The 20,066-nt window shown below is 46.9% G+C and overlaps 1 protein-coding gene across 1 annotated transcript in view; it reads right to left on the reverse strand.

The window, feature by feature from the left end:
- Positions 1 to 2,336: 2,336 nt before the first annotated feature.
- The window catches only part of FBLN5 (fibulin 5), a 90,258-nt gene continuing 72,528 nt past the window's right edge, over positions 2,337 to 20,066 (reverse strand). Inside the window, exons 10-11 of the mRNA XM_068991014.1 lie at positions 17,893 to 18,088; positions 2,337 to 7,677 (exon numbers count right to left, since the gene is read on the reverse strand). Of these exons, the coding sequence (XP_068847115.1) occupies positions 7,516 to 7,677; positions 17,893 to 18,088 (358 nt within the window). The 3' untranslated portion in view covers positions 2,337 to 7,515. The remainder of the gene's footprint in view (positions 7,678 to 17,892; positions 18,089 to 20,066) is intronic.

The following is a 20,066-nucleotide window of genomic DNA, read 5'->3' on the forward strand; positions in this document are numbered from 1 at the left end:
ATGGTCATCTGAATTAAATTCACCCATTCCCTTCCGTTTTAGTTTACTGATTCCTAAGATGTCAGTGTTCACTCTTGCCATCTCCTGGGTGACTGTATCGAACTTACCTTGATTCATGGACCCAGCGTTCTTGGTTTTGATGCAGTATTGTTTTTTATAGCACTGGAGTTTACTTTTACCACCAGACACATCCACAGCTGAGAGTTGTTTCCACTTTGACCCAGATACTTCATTCTTTCTGGAGCTATTAGTAATTGCCTCCTGCTCATACTCAGTGATGTACTGGACACCTTCCATTCTGGGGGGCTCATCTTTCAGCTTCATATATTTTTGCCTTTTCATACTTTTCATGGGGTTCTCACAGCAAGAATACTGGAGTGTGTTGCCATTTCCTCTTCCAGTGGACCACGATTTGTCAGAACTCTTCGCTATGACCCATCCATCTTGGGTGGCCCTGCATGGCATGGCTCATAGCTTCATTGAGTTACACAAGCTCCTTCGCCATGACAAGGCTGTGATCCATGAAGGAGGTCCTCCTTTAAATCGCAGCTAAGTCTCAATCCACTGTGAAAAGGGGGTGTATGAGAAAAGTTTGCCAAGATATAGGTGGATCTGAGTAAAGGTTAGTGTCCATAAAACCACAGTATGTTCTTTATGAGAATAGTTTGGATGAATAATTCTATAAATTGTGAATCTATGAAAAGTGCTAAACTACATTTTACAAAGAATGTTGAGTTATTTGTTATGGGCGAAGAAACTCTGGTCTTTAGAGACAGTGCATTGTCCCGTGTTTAAACAGACTCCAGTTTTTCCCAGCCTCTGCTCCTGACTACATGAAGAATATAGGCACCATGACAAGATGGACTAGGGACAAAGAGAGTGCTGGAAAGATTTTTTTAAGTGAATTTCTGGGAATGAGTAGGGGTAGCCTGGCTCCTGACCAAGGGGTGTTGTTGGAATGAAGGAAGTCAAGCCTGGAAGGGAGAAACTGGAGGTCAGAAAAGATCCTGAGAATGACTCCTCATGAAGAACATCCACAGGGAAGACCCAGAATCAAATCACTGGATAAAAATTCTTTCTATTTTGAGCAGGGAAGACAGGAGAAAAACAAGCAAAGGGAAATCGTGGCTTTGCTCAGGAAAGGATGTTCCAGAGACTGGAGAGAGGTTCTGTGTGCTTGGGAGAGAAAAGGAAGGGAGGTGGACACAGAAGACGTCAAACTATATCCGTCATTTTATACTTTGCTGCTCGGACCCAGCTCTGCTTTCACTGGACAGGACCCTACAACCAACTTCCAACTTTGGGATGGAGATCAAGGGGTGGGAGTTAGGGGACAGTGTGGAAAAAGAAAGAACAGAGGGAAGAGAATAAAGAGAAGAAATGAGAGGAGAAGGAGGAGGGGAATGAAGGATTCTCCCAACCCCAAGCCCACAACCTTACTCAGAACTAAAACAAAGAAACGGAGTTCTTATTTGGGAGGAGGAACAAGAGAAGCCCCATCCTTGTCTCCATCCTTGCCCTCTTCTTCCCATCTCCCAGCCTTCAGCAGGTTGTTGAGGAATCAACAAAGGAGTGGAGCAGAGCTGAGTGAAATCTGGTGAAAGTTACAAACCAGAGCAGCCTTGAGGCAATCTCCCAAGATGGAAGCTTGCAGCTGGAGGGAGTGAGTATGACGAGCAGAGTATTTATTAGCTGAGTATTAGCAGTATGCTGGCTCGGGATTAGCTGGAAGAAGGAACTTACCTGCCCTTCCAGAGCCTACCCCATCTCTCCAGCTGCTCCAGAGGAGCAAACCGCTGCTTTTCCACGTGCCTTATAGTCACAAATTCTTGCAGCACACCTGCAAGCTCTTCACCACTTACTTGAGAAAAGTCCTGGCTTTTTATGATGGAAAATGATGCCATGAGTCTTTAAAAGTGGTACTGAGGGCTCTGAGAAGGTTATACATTCCAAATTTCCAACAGGAAAAAAGCAGGAAGCAAGACGGGCTAGCTCTCCCCACTCTGGCTAGATTCTGAGCTGAAAGGATCCTCTGGACTAACTGTGGTTTTACTGAAAAATGCCAAATATGATTTCAATAGTGCCTTTGCACATAAAAACGCTGCCTTTGCTGCAGTGTTACTGGCCCACAGCTCTGCTTTTCAGAAAGACTGGGAGGATACTCTGTGGAAATGCCCAGCTTGGAGTGGACACTTCTGTGGGGTCTCTTTCAATGTGGAACTAGAAGGAAACGAGACAAAGTAAGACAACAGAAAAATGTAAGGCTACAGGATCACTGTAAAGAGCTAATTTATTTGCAAATACCACAGCTTGGTTTAAATGATGGGTACTTTCTTGGTAAAAATTGTTATGAGCAGAGAATGAAGACTGTAAGAGCGATCTGTGCTCCTCTTTACCACAGGGGGTTCAACCTGGTGCGGCGCTCTGTGACAACCTAGGGGGTGGGGTGGGGTGGGGCAGGAGGGAGGCTCACAGGGGCGGGGATATACGTATAGCTATGACTGATTTGCGTTGTTGTACAGCAGAAACCAACACAACATTATAAAGCACTTATCCTCCAATGAAAAATAAACTTAAAAAAGAAAGGGGCAATCCAAAATAGGGTAAGTTATAAATGGTTTGTACATTAAAGCTCAGAACTCAAGGCACGTGTTTGAAAGTATAGTAGCTATCTTGTGATAGAAGCCAGTTCTGCGACATCAAATGTATTCTCAGTAGAAAGTAGGAGAGCAAGAATTAGAAAAAAGGCTCGGTTGAAACCAAAACAACCCTCCCCAAACAAAAATTACTTTAAAATGACATTCAGCAATCCAGTGACTCTCTGGTGGTCTTAAATCAGATTAATAAATTACCAACTTAAATCTTGATAGATATCATAAGGATCTTAATATTTGCATCTATGCACAATTTACACCTACATTCACCTTACATTATTGCTCAAGAATATTTCAAATTCCTGGGAAAAAAAGGACTGCTAGTCACCCCCTGTCAACATGTCTTTCCCTCTTTGAGAGGACACCAACAACAAAATAATAGATCATTCCTGTGTTGACACCTGTTTTCTCACCCCAACGATCAATTTCACTGATGGAAGCTGGCAAAAGCTCCTCACCAGGAATTATTAGCAAATCAAAGATTCTAACTAGATGCTGTCATTCCCCCACCCAGGGCCAAAAAAAAGAACAAAACACTACCAAAGTAATAAATCTTGTCTCAGTGCACTCCCTTTTGTCCTGAAGCTTCTTGGTTATTATTTTTTTTTTCTTATAAAACTTCTTTTAGTTATTTATGTCAGGGATTGTAATGAAGCTATCAGTGATCTGTTAAGTAAAGGCACTAAGAAATTTGAGAACAAAAACATCAACAAGAAGGAACAATGTGTATATCTGTGACAGGTGATGGGTATTGGCCAATTTCAAAACAATGCAGAGCTTTACTAAAAGTCTGCTTTTTTTCCCCTAGAGATGAAAACATTGCATTTCAAAGTGCATACCCACAGTATGTACCTCATATCCTAGAGAGAGAAAAAATCCATTCTCAGTATCCTAGAGAGAGAAAAATTTCAGCTAACATTGATTTTGTGTTTCCTTTCAGTGTATTTAGTAACTCCTAAGCAGAGGCTTTTGAACTGTGGTGTTGGAGAAGACCCTTGAGAGTCCCTTGGACTGCAAGGAGATCCAAGCAGTCCATCCTAAAGGAGATCAGTCCTGGGTGTTCATTGGAAGGACTCATGCTGAGGCTGAAACTCCAATACTTTGGCCACCTCATGCAAAGAGTTGGCTCATTGGAAAAGACCCTGATGCTGGGAGGGATTGGGGGCATGAAGAGAAGGGGATGACAGAGGATGAGATGGCTGGATGGCATCACCGACTCGATGGACATGAGTTTGGGTAAACTCCGGGAGTTGGTGATGGACAGGGAGGCCTGGTGTGCTGTGATTCATGGAGTCGCAAAGAGTCGGACACAACTGAGCGACTGAACTGAAGCAGAGGCATCTTAGTCTAAATTTTAAACATGTGCCTGAGGATGTTCATAAGAATTTTTGTTGTATGAAACAGGAATGTCTTAATAATTATGAAAATCTAATCCAAATCATTTTGTTCACAGCTAAACTGCATCCACCACGATGTATTTCAGTTAGTTTTGTCTTGGAGGCTGCATCAATCCTTAGATATTCATAAATTTCTTATCAGGACCTCTGTCTATCTTATTCATCTCTCTGAATCCAGAAACTGGCCCAACCCAAGTGGACTGGGTGGATGCTTAACCAAACTGTGTTCTCCTCTTACAATGAAGACTTTTTACAAACAAGATTTCAAGTGTTGAGAGGGGGAAAAAGAATAGTTGCTCTTCGGTCATGTCATCTCTTTCTGGGGGACCCTCAGGCCACCCTCTTGGGTTACGCAGATGAAGAGTTTGTACATATTACAGTAAACAATCAGTACACAAAAATACATTGAAACCACCAAATAAACGAAGTAATCAGACCAGCTGAAACATTTTCACCATCTGGGAAAATAACACTCCAAGCACCAAGACAGTTACCTAAGAAAATTTTTAAGTACATTACTCAGGCCTGAGAGGCAACAGGTAGGTGGATTCCATGCCAATTAGAAAGTGTTATGATTGGCAAACCGCTGTAAAACTCTAAAACTGCAGTTTAATGGAAACACTGGCTGTCATCCCCAAAGTACATTTCAAGGAATCGCAGAACTTTAGAATTAAAGGCAGCTGAATGGAAGTTTTCATCCATATTGAACCCAGAAGATCAGGTGGCAACACGAGAACTTTTACAGGTGTCCCAGTTCTTAATCTGGCATTTCTTCCACCACATAACCCTTCACTCTTCTGACAGAGCAGGGTTCATGTGCCAAGCTACCAGCCCAGCTGAGATCGGGTAGAGCTGATGGGGTAGAGGGTGGGGGGAACAGGCATGGAATGCCCTGATACCTCAAGGTCCAAGGGAACAGCTAGCCCCTGCAAACTCGAGCAGAGGGGGGCACAGTGCTGAGATTCGAAGAGCAGACTTAACTCCTAGTCTTGTGAAAACAGTAACACCCAACTATTCTCAAAGGGTGGCCGAAACCAACAGCTTTTTGGGTTCTGGGAGCCTCTGAAACTGTTTCCCAAATGTTTGGGGTTTAGCCCTACAGTACATACACGCTTTGCCCCAAGGCATCTTTCCCTTAATTTTTAGGCCCCAGTGTATTTTAAGGTAAATTGATCCCACATGCTTCTGATTCATTTACACTGAACTCATCAGGCTATGTTTGGAAAGAGCAATCGGAAGGCCAAGAAGCCCTTTGAGACTGCTTTTATGTGCCTTTTTTCTTAGAAACAGGAAGCCACATCTTGACATGAACAAATAGAATGCAAGTCCTTGAGACTCAGATCTGGTTCCAAAGGTGGCCCCTCTGAAACCCAAGGGTCCTCAAATCATCAAGACAAGGCTGCCCCTCCTACTTTTTCAGAAGTTAAAGGAAACCTTACCCTCGTGGTGTTATGAGCCTGAATCAGTCCATTCGGAGTGGCTTGGCGCAGAGCTCACGTAAGCCTTTGGTGTTCTAACTTCACACCCATTCCTGACACCTAGGACTCCAACATGCAAGGGGAGCCCCAGGCCCAGGGCCACCTCCTCTCTCTGCTCTGCGGAGCTGGGCCTGCAACCTGGCAAGTCGATAGGAAATTGCTCTTTTTATCTGAGCTGCAAAACTGGGCCGTTCAGTTGTTGATTTGTTGCTGGCATTACTGTTAACATCACTTGAACCTGACAGAAGGGGCACAGTGGGAAATGGTTCGGAAAGGGCTCCTTTTAGGGAGGAAGAAATTAACATATCCCCTCCAGCGGCTGACCAGAACCAGGAAATGTTTGACTTTGCTTCCTCTGCTTTTAGTATATAAGAAGCCTGAGGTCTAAGTCAGGCAAGATGGGTTTTGGGATACGTGTCAGAAGTCTCAGCCTGCAGACTTTTGAACAAAGTCGTCGTTCTTTGCCCCAACAATTGGTCTCTCAATTTACTGACCTGTAGTGAGGCCAGCAGTGTGAGCTTGGACTCGGTAACAAGTTTGACCTCTGGGATGGGACACAAAGGCAGCTGTCCCGGTCCGTCCTCCCATCTGTGACCTGCTCTGTTGACTCCCTTTAATCCTGCCTGGGGTTCCAAGACTGAAAGGAATCCAGGTCACTGACTAGGAAAAAGGCAACAAACTGTACAAGTAACTGAAAAGATGTTGAAGATAAAGTGGCCAGGGCTTCGTCCCATTTGTCTCCCTCTCTCTATACAATGCACTCTCAACTGCACCTACTCATGAAGTTTTTAAAATTCTTAGGCCCTACCTAAGAACAAGTAAATCAGAATCTCTGGGGGTAAGGCCCAGGAAGTCAAGTTTTTGTCTTGAAAACCCCACTGGTTATCCTACTACGCCGTCAGGGGTGCGGGCCACCGATTTAAAGCAACTTGAATACTTTCCTGTTCTGGAAAAGTACCTGGAAATAATCCACATCACAGAGGGTTTGATCATTGTCTTCTAATGAAATGAGCTAGGATTTGGGGTTGATGCTCTCCTCTCCCTCACTCCCATTTTGTTTATAATGATGATCATGCTCTCTGGAGAGCTTTTCAAGCCAGTACCCAATAAACTAAAGAGAATTAGAACCAACCCCAAAGGCTGAATCATCTCTCATGTCAAAATGAACCAAACACAAGATCTCTTCAAATATTTAATCAGTTTGGAGACCTCTGCCTTCCAACCCAGTTGGGTAAAAATTCAAAAGAAAGCATGATGAAGGGGTCTTCAAAGAAAACACTGGACTAAAATGGAGAGGAAGCTGGGTTTGGGAAGACAGAATATAACATGTGCCTTATGACCTTTTGAAGGCATTCTACCATGGATTAAAAATACTAATCATCATCAAAATGAACAAGAAAGGATTAAACAGTTATACAAATTTAAGGACAACTAAAACTTCTCTTATGGCTGAAAATACCAGACATGGCTTTGAAATAGACTCTTTAAAAACCTTTAGATCATTCTGTGGTTTCTTTCTATAGCCTTCTGTACATGCAAGAAGCAAGCTAGCTACACCTAGCATCCCCGGGAGCTTTGGGGGGCCTTGGCAAAGAAACAATCAGCGAGAGATAGAGAGAAGGCCTGGAGGAAGTGAGAGGAAGTGGTTCACAGTTTTTGAACGTGGACTCAGACCCCGCAAACCTAATCTATTTTCTTTGAAAACTATGGAAATAAACTGAAGGCCTTGAAAAACACCGTCGATCTCAGGTCAGTGTGCCAATGATAATGCTTTTCGATAACTGTGTCGTAGAAACTGGGGAAGTATGTCCTTCAAAGTGATGGGTCTGTAATAATAGAGGCGTGGTTGGGACTCATGCTGACTCCTCAGGAGACGTTCAGCCGAAAAGGCCTCCCATCTGTCTCACTCTCGAGCTCTCTCTGGTTTCTCCGCTTCTCTGTCCCTCGGTGCAGTTGGAGGCAGTGTCAGAGGCTGCGGCCCGGCGCTCAGAATGGGTACTGGGACACATATATCCGCAGTCGAATCACAGAGCTGCCTCTGAAGTTGATGACGGTGTTGACCGTGATCATTTCCAAGTCCAGTTGTATGTCCCGGGGCCCTTTGATGGGGCGAGTCATCACCAGGGTGGCACTGATGGGGCCCGTTTGCTGTGGATGGAACCGGGTATACTAGTTAGAGAAGGTCTGACTGGCTGAAGGAGCCAAGGGTAAGCTTGACTCTGGAAGCTGTCAAACAGCAGCAAATGGTACAGGTGAGCCTGTTTGCAGGAACAGAAATAGAGACGCAGAGGGTGGACACAGAGCGGGGAAGGGAGCCTGGGAGAAGTACTGATATATATATAGTATCATGTGTAGAATAGATAGCGAGAGGCTACTGTGTAGCACAGGGAACTCAGCTCGGTGCTCTGTGATGAACACCAAGGGTGCTCATGAGGGTGGTGGGAGGGAGGCTTGAGAGGGAGGGGATATATGTATACATAAAGCTGAATCATGTTGTACAGCAGAAACTAACACATTGTAAAGCAATTATACGCCAATAATAAAATTTTTAGAAAAAGAAAACAAATAATGGTAGAAAGAGTGAGGAAAGCCTTCAGGTGACATGGCCTCTGGGACAGTCACCAAAGCCAAAGGTCACTTCCTCAGAGGAGCTTCTCTGCTCTTCCCAATTTAATTCAGGTCCCTGTGACCCTCTGCCAGTACACCCCCTACTTTACCAAGGAAGAAGAGTGTTCATTATCATGCATCATCATCCACGCTGTTTACCAGGTCCATGTCTGATGTCTAGGTCCATGCTAGACTGGGGGTAGGTTTTCCACCGCTGAGCCCTCCAGAGCCCAGAATAATGCCTGGCACATGGTAAATGTTTAGCGACTGTGTCTTGAATGAAAGAACAAACAGTTGCCCGAACTATGTGACTCCAGGCTGTCATTTCACCTCTCTGGACCTCCTCTCTAAAAGGAGAGTTTGCACCAGATCAGTAGTTGCCAAGTAAACAGCTCCATAGCACCTGGGACACTTTTTAAACTAACAATTCCAGGGGCCCATTCCAAGATTTTCTGCTGTAGTGGATTTTTTTTGATGCTGCCTGGGAAAGTGTGACTTGTTTACCAGCCTCCAGGTGGTTCCGAGTGCAGCCTCGGCTGGAGCTTCTGGCTGTACACACCACACCCCCTGCCCTGCAGCTTCATCACTCTGTGAATCTCTCTCTGTCATCCTGATAACTTCATGTGAGCTTTTTTCCTCCACTGAATCTTTTCCTAAAGTTTTGAAGGTGGTGAGGAGAGAAGACTGACATAAATGAGCTTCTGCTATGTGTGAGCACTCTTCTGGCCACTTTTATGTACGTATTCTGATTTAATCACTATAAAAGCTCTGAAAGGCCTGGCTACTCAAAGTGTGGTCCTTGGACTAGCAGTATCAGCATCACCCAGGTACTTATGACCTCAGCACCCACCTAAGGCATACTAAGCCAGAATGTGTATCTTAATACAATCTGCAGGTGATCCATGGGCACATCAACAATTAAGGGGTGCTCATCTAAAAGCACAGGACCCAGTCTAGGGACCCTCGCTGTCATACTAAAGGTATGTCTCGTTATCCCCTTGTTTTGTTGTTCCTTGTGAACTGAGTCTCCGTAAGTTAAGTCACTGCTTAGGGTCACTAGACCACTTACGGGCAGGGACATGGGGTTGCATTCCAATGCTTTTGACCACAAACTCGAGGCCTTTTTCACTGTACAACAATCATCAGAAAAGACTGATATGTGTTTTATTTCGCCCTAGCACTGCCTTAAGGACAAATACTCAGAGGGCCAGTGCAATGGCCAGAGAGTAGGTCCCTGGGAAGGAAATAGCATAAGGGAACAGGACATGCTGGACAATCCCTTCCTACATGTTGCAGAGCCCAGCGCTATGTCCAGAAACAAAGCAACAAGCTCTGCAAGATCAAGAAACTTGGCTTGTTGAAATTTTATCTGTCTCCATGAAGGGAGAGCTCCCCATAAAGTTCTGGACATCCCCAAGAGCTGCCACAGGTATGACAAGGGCAGGGCAGGCAGACAGGTGCCACTCAGGTAGTGGGACCTCCCCTGTCCTCTGGGCTATCAGCAGCCTGACACCACACAACTTCCTCTTGGCATCAGCTCCCTCTGTTCCCATCAGCATCCGTGCAATTGGCACCCTCTCATACAGAGGATCGTTCCGACTTCCTTGTCAACTCTTGCAAAACCTTGGAGCCCTGGGCTAGGACTTCAGAGGGTTCAGCCATACAGGGAAATGCCCAGGGCATGTACAGATCTAAGTATCTCACCAGCTTTCACTGTTTGCACAAACAAAGGCCAGGGGTTGAGGACCCTGAGCTGTGGGCAGGCTTGGGCAAGCTGCAGAGAGTTGCAGAGCCAGGGACAGGGAGTGGGACAGCTGGAAACTTCCCAGTTGTTCTTTTGGACTGTCCTTGTAAATGTCTCCAGAGTGTGAGAGCATCACTGCCTCTTCTATTTGGAAGTAGTCTTAGAGGTCAACCAGTCTGATCCCCAGCAGGGTCAGATCTGCAGTAGCCTGAGAAAGGCCCACCCACAAGCATACGGAGGACTCAAGTGCCTGCCAAGTTTGCTGAGGACAGATATCACCACTCCTCACTAGGCTTTTAGGGCAGACCCAGGGCATTCATGAAATGGGCCCCCTTGAGAGGCTCTGGTCATTAGTGGACTTGGTGATCACTTGGTACAAAATGATGATGGTGATGGTGGTCATGGTTGATACTCAGCATTTGGCTAAGACTTGGGCTTCCCCGGTGGCTCAGATGGTAAAGACTCTGCCTGCAATGTGGAAGACTCAGGTTTGATCTCTGGGTCAGGAAGATTCCTTGGAGAGGGGAAGGGCTACCCACGTCAGCATTCTTGCCTGGAGAATCCCCTGGACAGAGGAGCCTGGTGAGCTACAGTCCATGGGATCGCAAAGAGTCAGACATGAGTGAGTGACTGACACTTTCCCTTTCTTTTGCATACATCTCCTTTTTAATCTTTATAACCCTACAAAGTAAGTAGGTTAAGTACATTAGCACATGGTACTAGAGCATCTGACTCCAAAAATCAAGCTTCTAGCCATTAAACTCAGGTAAGTTCTCAGTATCTCTCCATTTCCAGACCATCCCAGACACTTAGTCTACTTGAGAATCACTCCTTTGAATTGTAAATGTTTGCCTGGTTGTTTTTCCCTCCCCTCATAATGTGGATTCCTTAGGGCAGAAGCCAAGTGTTCCTAAACTCTCAGAGCTGCTTATGTAGTGGAGCTGAATTAACGTCAGTGACAGAAGGTGGAGTGAGTCACGATGCCAGTGAAGGACCCGCAGGGGAGTAGGTTGCAAACAGCCCACCTGACCGTGTGTCTTCTTGGGCCTACTCCCACACAGGCTCAGGTTTGTCCTGAGTCAACCAGTGAGATGGCATTGTCTGACGCAGGGCAAGCAGCCAGGCCACAGCAAGTCAGCTTCCCCTGGTCCCGTCACCTGATCTCCACGCCCTTTGGCACAGTTTGTGCCCCGTGACCATGCTCCTTCTTCCTGTCCTAACTGTCCCTAAGTCACCTGGCCAAAGCCAGTCACCAGTTGTCTGTCCAGGTCTCAGTGGGAGACAGAGTGCCAACGGGGGCTCATGAAAGGGATGTGTGTGTACGTGTGTGTACCTGTGTGTGTGCATGTGTGGATGTACCTGTGCACATGAGCAACTGTGTGAGTGTGTGTACATGTGTACGTACAGGCATGTGCGCATGTGTGTGTACATTTGTGGGTATGTATGTGTGTGGCTTGCCTGCTGTGTGAAATGAAGCTCTTCTTAGGAGACTGTAACACCATCAGTGACACTCAGGGTGGCAGAGCCTGAACAGCCATCAACACCCACCCCCGACAAGATGCTGCAGTCCCTTGGGCATCTCAAGCATCTCCAACCTCGCCAGGGCCCAGCAGCCCACAGCCTCCTAACAACAGTAGCAGCAGCCGCAGAAATGACTCTATCAATACAATCATAATCAGTGCTTATTGGACACTTTCTATTGTGATTAGACGTTAAAGGAGAGTTATCTGTTATCTCAATTTTGGCTGAGACCCCAAAGCTAGACAAGTACTCCATATCCTAAAGAGAAATTTGAGAGTATGTATAGATACTAGTGGCACACTGTCTGGGTTCTAATCCTGCGCTGGGATTTCCTAAGCTGTAAGATCTGGGGCAAGCTCCTTCACCTCTCGGTGTCTCAGTGCTCTCTGTAAAGTCAGGGAGAGCAAGCAAGCTCTAGCAGCGGTCCCCAACCTTCTGGGCACCAGGGACCGGTTTTGTGGAAGACCGGAAGGTGGGGGATGGTTTCAGGATGATTCAAGTGCATCACATTCATTGTGCACTTGATTTCTACTCTTAGTACATCAGCTCCACCTCAGATCAGGCAGTAGATCCCGGAGGCTGCGGACCCCTGCCCTAGAGAACAGGGCTGTGAAGATGAGAGCAGTGATATATGGAGAATACTTGGCGTACGTCCCGCACCGTACAGGATCAGCTGCCACCGCTCTTTGTGTAGTTGCTCCTGCTGTTGTCATTCAGGGCTTGAAGGCCATGGCCCAGCGCCAGATCTGTTTCTCTCTGTCACCTCCAGCCTGTGTAAGTGTATCAGACACACTTACCAGCCCCCAGATCAAGCTTTCAATGTGGCTCCTCTGAAGTTAAGGGTGCAGAGAGTGCACTGGACTCTCCCGGAGAAGAGAGCCCAGAGAGGCTGTGCACCACGCCGGGGGGAGGGGGCTGCGGGGAAGCTGGCTGTTGGTGTCCTGAAGGCCCAGTGCAAGGTCTGCCTGCCAGGGTGAGGCGACACCCACACATGCAAACTTTCTGAGAGAGCGGTTTGGGGTGGCAAGCAGCCAACCAGAGGCCCTCGCCCACACCTGGGAATGGTCAGTGCAAAGTCCTCAGGGAAGTCTCCAAAGAACCGACAAAGCATCCCATGAAAGCAAGAGCATTTGGGTCCCAGAAGAGAGCACCAGGTCCTGCCTACAATGGCAACAAGGGAGGAAGACCCTAGCCCCCCTCACCGCCTCCCTTCCACCATCTGTACCCCCAAAACCCCAGAGGAGGAGCAAGGTCAACACCATCAGTGAGGAAAGGGGAAGAGGAAGGCAGGAAAGAGGCCAAGCTGGCGGGGAGGGTGGGGGGAGGCGGGGACTTTACACCGAGAGACTCGGTGGTTGGCTTCTACCTAAAGCAGCTGGGACTTCTGATATGGGGGAGAGAGACAATTCAATAGTAACTGAGAGCATCTGTGAATCCGATGGGCTCCGGATGAGAGCTCACCCAGGTGTGTGCAGGTTCAAGATAGCCAGAGGAGAAATAGAAAGCTATTGAAAGTTTCATCCTGCTTGTTTGATAAAAAACAGCTGCTCTGTGCTCCAGGCACTGGGTTAAGTAGATGATCTCATCCAATCCCAGAGAAGATACTATCATTATCCCCTCTATACAGATAAGGATGGCTTCCCAGGTGGCACTAGGGGTACAGGACCTGCCTGCCAATGCAGGAGACATAAGACATGTGTGTTCGATCCCTGGGTTGGGAAGATCCCCTGGAGAAGGAAATGGCAACCCACTCCAGTATTCTTGCATGGAGAATCCCATGGTCAGAGGAGCCTGGCAGACTACAGACGATAGGGTTGCAAAGAGTCGGACACGACTGAAGTGACTTAGCATGCACAGATGAGGAAACTGAGCCTCAGAGAGGTTAGAGTGTGTGTCCAAGGCCATAGTGTTGGTAAGTTGTAGAAGGAAATGAGGTGGGTCGGCCTGGCTCCACAGCCCACAACTGCGTGGCCTCCTGAGGCGGGCACTGCTGCTTTGCACAGCGTGGGGAGGGAAACCCTATCTCCTCCTGCAGGGAGGCTGCCTGGCTTCACAGAGCCCCTACACCGGGCCTGTCTTCTCTTCCCAAGAGCAGCCTTTAGGACCTTTCCAACCAGGATCCAGCTTCCCATCCCTAAGTTACTTCAGCCATTCCCAGGGCAGGTCTATGTGCCCTCATCCCCTTTGTGTCATGGCAAAAGGTCAGTTTTCATTCCAATTCCAAGGAAAGCCAATGCAAAAGAATGCTCAAACTACCGCACAATTGCACTCATCTCACATGCTAGTAAAGTAATGCTCAAAATTCTCCAAGCCAGGCTTCAGCAATACGTGAACCGTGAACTCCCTGATGTTCAAGCTGGTTTTAGAAAAGGCAAAGGAACCAGAGATCAAATTGCCAACATCTGCTGGATCATGGAAAAACCAAGAGAGTTCCAGAAAAACACCTATTTCTGCTTTGTTGACTATGCCAAAGCCTTTGACTGTGTGGATCACAATAAACTGTGGAAAATTCTGAGAGAGATGGGAATACCAGACCACCTAACCTGCCTCTTGAGAAATCTGTATGCAGGCCAGGAAGCAACAGTTAGAACTGGACATGGAACAACAGACTGGTTCCAAATTGGAAAAGGAGTACATCAAGGCTGTATATTGTCACCCTGCTTATTTAACTTCTATGCAGAGTACATCATGAGAAACGCTGGGCTGGAGGAAACACAAGCTGGAATCAAGATTGCCGGGAGAAATATCAATCACCTCAGATATGCAGATAACACCACCCTTATGGCAGAAAGTGAAGAGGAGCTAAAAAGCCTCTTGATGAAAGTGAAAGAGGAGAGGGAAAAAGTTGGCTTAAAGCTCAACATTCAGAAAACGAAGATCATGGCATCTGGTCCCATCACTTCATGGGAAATAGATGGGGAAACAGTGGAAACAGTGTCAGACTTTATTTTTTTGGGCTCCAAGGTCACTGCAGATGGTGACTGCAGCCATGAAATTAAAAGACGCTTACTCCTTGGAAGAAAAGTTATGACCAACCTAGACAGCATATTCAAAAGCAGAGACATTACTTTGCCAACTAAGGTCTGTCTAGTCAAGGCTATGGTTTTTCCTGTGGTCATGTATGGATGTGAGAGTTGGACTGTGAAGAAGGCTGAGCAGCAAAGAATTGCTGCTTTTGAACTGTGGTGTTGGAGAAGATTCTTGAGGGTCCCTTGGACTGCAAGGAGATCCAACCAGTCCATTCTGAAGGAGATCAACCCTGGGATTTCTTTGGAAGGAATGATGCTAAAGCTGAAGCTCCAGTACTTTGGCCACCTCATGCGAAGAGTTGACTCATTGGAAAAGACTCTGATGCTGGGAGGGATTGGGGGCAGGAGGAGAAGGGGACAACAAAGGATGAGATGGCTGGATAGCATCATGGACTCGATGGACGTGAGTCTGAGTGAAGTCCGGGAGTTGGTGATGGACAGGGAGGCCTGGCGTGCTGTGATTCATGGCACCACAAAGAGTCGGACACGACTGAGAGACTGAACTGAATTGATCCTCAGTTGAATAAATGCTAACAAATTAGGGGCCTTCTCCATGTTCTCCAGAGAGAGAGAGCAAACCACATACAGCTCAAAGTTTTGTGAGTTTCAAGGGTCCCCTTGTCGCAGGAACAATCCAGGCACGGGAGGAAGCGCGCAGGAAGGGGCCCCCCTCCTGGTCACTCACCTGCAGAAGACGACCTTCCTCCCCCACCATCACGGGGCAACTCTTACAAGTCAGCTACACGGGGAACATTTGGATCAAGGGGATTTCAGTAGGTGGTGACCTGGCCAAGACAAGGCCACTTCCTACAGAGCTTCTATTCTGCTGGGGTAAAAACTAAAGCAGCTGACATAGGTGATGGTATTTTAAATCCCCGAGAGGGGCATCTTTGTACCCTATGATTGGGACCTGCTGTGTCTGTACGGACGACAGAGACCAGATTGGAGAGTGCTGGCAGGCTGGGCTTATGCTCAAGGGGGCAGCAAGCCCACAGGGGCGGGCAGAGGTGGGTTCTGCTGGATGTTCATGGCTGATGGGAACGCAGGAAGGACTGACAGAGACGCAGCTCCATCTGTTTCATCTTGAGAAGTTCCTCTACCCTCAACTCATTCCGTCTTTTTACAAAGCCCATGACCCCACTAAACTGTTCTACAGATGCTGGGTCCACAGGTGCGTTATCACATGTGACCTGGCCCTGTTAGAGTCTTGCCAAAAACATATTATTGAGGAAAAAGACATGATACTCGCTCCTGAGGCCTTTGCTAATCTGTTCTAATCCTGCTTCTGAAACCTCTCTGTTTTCAGATGGTCCCAGCCCCAGAGGCAAAGACTGGAAGACAGGGGCTTGGGAGAGGGCGAGGAGAGCTCAGACTCTTGGTTCTTTCACCAGCCCACAGGCTGAAGCTGTGAACTTCTGAGTCCTCCACACGGACCCTGGAGGATCACATACTGTGTTCTTTAGAAATGCAGATTCCCAAGGTGAATCATGGCCCCCAAGGGTATCAAGTCCTAATCTCTGGACCCTATAAATATTACCTTATATGGAAACAGGATCTTTGCAGATGGGATTAAGTTAAGGATCTCAACACAGGGGGATTATCCTGGATTATCTGGGTAGGCCCTAAATACAACGACAAGTGACATTCTAAGAGACAGGGAGATTTGATACACACAGAAGAGGAGGAGGGACTGTGACAACAGATGCAGAGATTGGAGTGGTGTGGTCACAAATCAAGAAAGACTGGAAGCGCCAGAAGCTGGAAGAGACAAGGAATGGATTCTCCTCTGTAGCCTCTGGAGGGAGTACGGCCCTGCTGACATCTTGATTTCAGCACGTGCGTGGGTGTGCTAAGTCACTTCAGTTGTGTCTGACTCTTTGACCCCATGGACTATAGCCTGCCAGGCTGCTCTGTCCATGGGATTCTCTAGGCAAGAATACTGGAGTGGGTTGCCATGCCCTCCTCCAGGGAATCTTCCTGACCCACGGATGGGACCCGCATCTCTTACATCTCCTGCATTGGCAGGCAGGTTCTTTACCACGAGCGCCACCTAGGAAGCCCAGAGCAGTGGGTGGATTCTAGCCCAGTGACAATGATTTCAGACTTCTGGCTTCCAGAATAAATTCTTGTTGTCCTAAGACACCAAGCTGGTGACAATTTGTTACAGCAGCCATCAGAAACCGATACACTAAGTCTTAGCCCCCATCTTCTGAAATAAATTCTCTAGAGAGGAAGTTCTGGGATTCACTTTTTCAACAAGCATCCAAATTCACGCTGAAATGTGAAAAACATAGCTGTAAGACAGTGGGCTCCAAAGACATGTGATCACTCCAGAGGCTGAGGGAAATGAAGCTCAATAATAGAAATGGTACAGTATCACATGTGTGTAACTTACAAATAGGCAAATACATTTGGGATGTGTGCTCTAAAATCTGTTCCTGATAAATCCACATCAATTTATCCTGATATGGCTAAATCGATGCCAGCCAACCAAACTTTCTACAGTGACAGAAATGTTCTATATCCAAGCTAATACAGCAGGCACACGTTGCTACTGAGCCCCTGAAATGTGGTTAGTGCAACGAAAGAACCTAATTTTTCATTTCGCTTATTTTACTTCATTTTCATTAGCTTAAATTGAAAGAACCATATGGCTACTGTGTTGGACAACACAGGTGGAGCCCACTTCTTTGAGGAATGCCTTTAAGTTCACAGCTATGTAAGTGCCATGAAGGCAGGGATTCGGGACCGTTTTGTTCATTGCTGTAGTCAGTTTCTAGAAGCAAATAGTAGGGACTTGATGCGTGTGTGAGTGTATGCTCAGTTGCTTCAGCCGTGTTGGACTCTTTTGTGACCTCATGGACTGTAGCCTACCAGGGTCCTCTGCCCATGGAATTTTCCAGACAAGAATACTGGAGTGGGTTTCCTCCTCCAGGGGATCTTCCTGTCCCAGGGATCGAACCTGTCTCCCCTACAGCTCCTGCATTAGTAGACAGATTCTTTACCACTGAGTCACCTGGGAAGCCCAGGGACTTGAAAGGATATACATATATAGACATAGATATAGATATGTCTGTACCTGTAAATATAACTGAATCACTTTGCTGTACACCTGAAACTAACACAACATTGTAAATTGTCTATACTTCAATTTTTTAAAAAATGGTTTAAAAAAATACAAAGAATTGCAGGAAGAAAGAGACCTACCATTGCACCTTGGCCTAATTTCTCATTGCATAGGTAAGGATCCTGAGGCTCACAGAGAGGGAGCAACTTTCTCAAGGTCACTCAGAAAGTGAGAGGAACCAGAACAGTGGAGTCCTGACTCCCATCCGCTTTCCCCTCCTGCCTCCACACCCACCCCTCCAAACTGCACTCTGGCCTGTTTCTAGAAGCACACTCCAGGCTAGACAAGAGAACACCTTGCGGAAGATGGTGACCGCCACTCAGACCCCCTCTTACCCGCATATAGAATTCTCTGCCCTCATTCCCAGACTTGATCTGGAAAATGTAATAAGCCCCAGGGTAGCGGGTCGTTGCTTGCATTTGGAAGATGTCAGCGGGAACAGAGCGTCCTGACACCACGTCCATATCCCGGTACAAGATGGTGAAGGGCTGGTCTCTGCAGCCAGGATTCTCCGCAGGACACATACAGCGGCTGTCAGGAAGGGAAATCATGTGAGAAAGTGGCAGATCCTTTCCAGATGCTGGTTGTACCTACCTCTGTGCTTGAAACATGGAAAAGGAGGACACCCCATTTCTACCATCCAAATGCTGTGACTGTGGGGGCCCTCTCCTTCTGTCTCTGGTCTAAAAACTCTCCAGCGTGTAGGTGAGCCCTCTGTTTCCTAGAGAACGGCCTGTTCTGGCCAATCAGATAGTCCTGCTACTAAAGCATAAACCTGAGTTGTCTGGTTTTCAGAACACTGGGACATCCTGAAATGTACTTCATGTTGGTCACATACTTAGTTGGCAAAAGTGTGCTGCGTAGCCCTTCACTTCCCAACCATCCATACTCATTGAGAAGCTTTAAAAGTGAGAAATCACAATAGATTGCTGGGTCTTGAGTGGTCTTCTTCACATTTTCTATTGTACTTACCCCAGTCTGTGTGGAATAGAATTGGGTATTTCCTTCTCTAAACAAAGCATCAGAACTCACTATATACAAGATACATTAGGACAGGACTTTCAGATGTTAGGACACTTATTGCAATGATAAATTTAATGATCTTAAGTTCACTCTTTAATAGGAGAAATAAATCATAGATGCAAATATGTCTGATACAACACATCTCATTTGAAACACTAGTAATAGCATAGTGTAACTATGTATATACTTAACATAGTATAACATAGTACAAAGTTGACTCATTACCAAGGTATGCATTTTACAGACACCCCTGGATTTATCCTGAATAACTGCCCACCCCCCCATCTCTCCCCTCATTCCTGAGATTCCCCCTAGGGGTCCGAGTGCATAACAGGATGAGGATATCTGTTGATCCATGCACTGGAGAAGGAAATGGCAACCCACTCCGGTGTTCTTGCCTGGAGAATCCCAGGGATGGGGGAGCCTGTGGGGCTGCCATCTATGGGGTCGCACAGAGTTGGACACAACTAAAGTGACTTAGCAGCAGCAGTATGCCTTGGTGGCCAAAACTGGGAGTAAGTTTTGCTGTTTCTGTCACTCTCCCCTGACTTCTAATCCATCTTCAAAATCTATCCATTCTATTTCTAAAATGTAGTCCAAATCCAGCTACTCCATCTCCGCTGTCCGTGCCCCGCCTCGCTGTCTCACCTGGACCTTGTGACAGCCTCCTTGATGGAACGGAAGGCTCTCCCACTCCAACCCATTACACCGCAGGCAGAGTGCCCTTCGTCAAACATAAATCAGATTATGTCTGTATCCCGCTTCAAAGGTTCTACAGTGGCACCCATTGCAACTTGGATAAAAACCAAACACATACTCTAGCCTCTAAATCCTCATGGGGTCTGGTCTCTGTTAGTTTCTCTCACTTCCTCACAGGTCACTGTCCATGTCATTGATGAGGCTGCAGCTTCTTCCTGTCCCTGAAGTCATCAAGGTCGCTCTTGTCTGATAGTCTTAAACACGCTGTTCCCACTGCTCTTCTGCTAACAGCGACTCACCTTTCCATTCCAGCTCAAGGGTCATTTACTCAGAGGGGCTTTTAGACTCCCCAGACTAGACCAAGTCCAGCCTACTCTTTCACTTTGTAAATTTCCATTCTTCCTGCTCACAGCCCCTACTACCATCGAGGATCATGGATTCATTACGTGACCATTTGTTCATTGTCTTTCTCCTCCACCAGCGTAAGAACAAACACCACAGCACCTGGCACTGGGCACAGACCAGGAGTTCGACTAACACTTAATAAGTGAGTGTATAAAAAGAATTTTTAGGGCCTTCCCTGGTGGCTCAGTGGTAAAGAATCTGCCTGCAGGAGAGGCTGGATCCACATGCAGGAAGTACAGGTTCTATCCCTCGTCTGGGAAGATCCCATATGCCAAAGAGCAATTAAGCCCATGTGCCAAGAGAAGCCACCACAATGAGAAACCCTCGTACTGCAAAGGAAGAGTAGCCCCTGCTAACCGCAGCTAAAGCAGAGCCCGAGAAG

Source organism: Capricornis sumatraensis, chromosome 19, assembly GCF_032405125.1.
Source record: "Capricornis sumatraensis isolate serow.1 chromosome 19, serow.2, whole genome shotgun sequence".
NCBI lineage: Eukaryota > Metazoa > Chordata > Mammalia > Artiodactyla > Bovidae > Capricornis > Capricornis sumatraensis.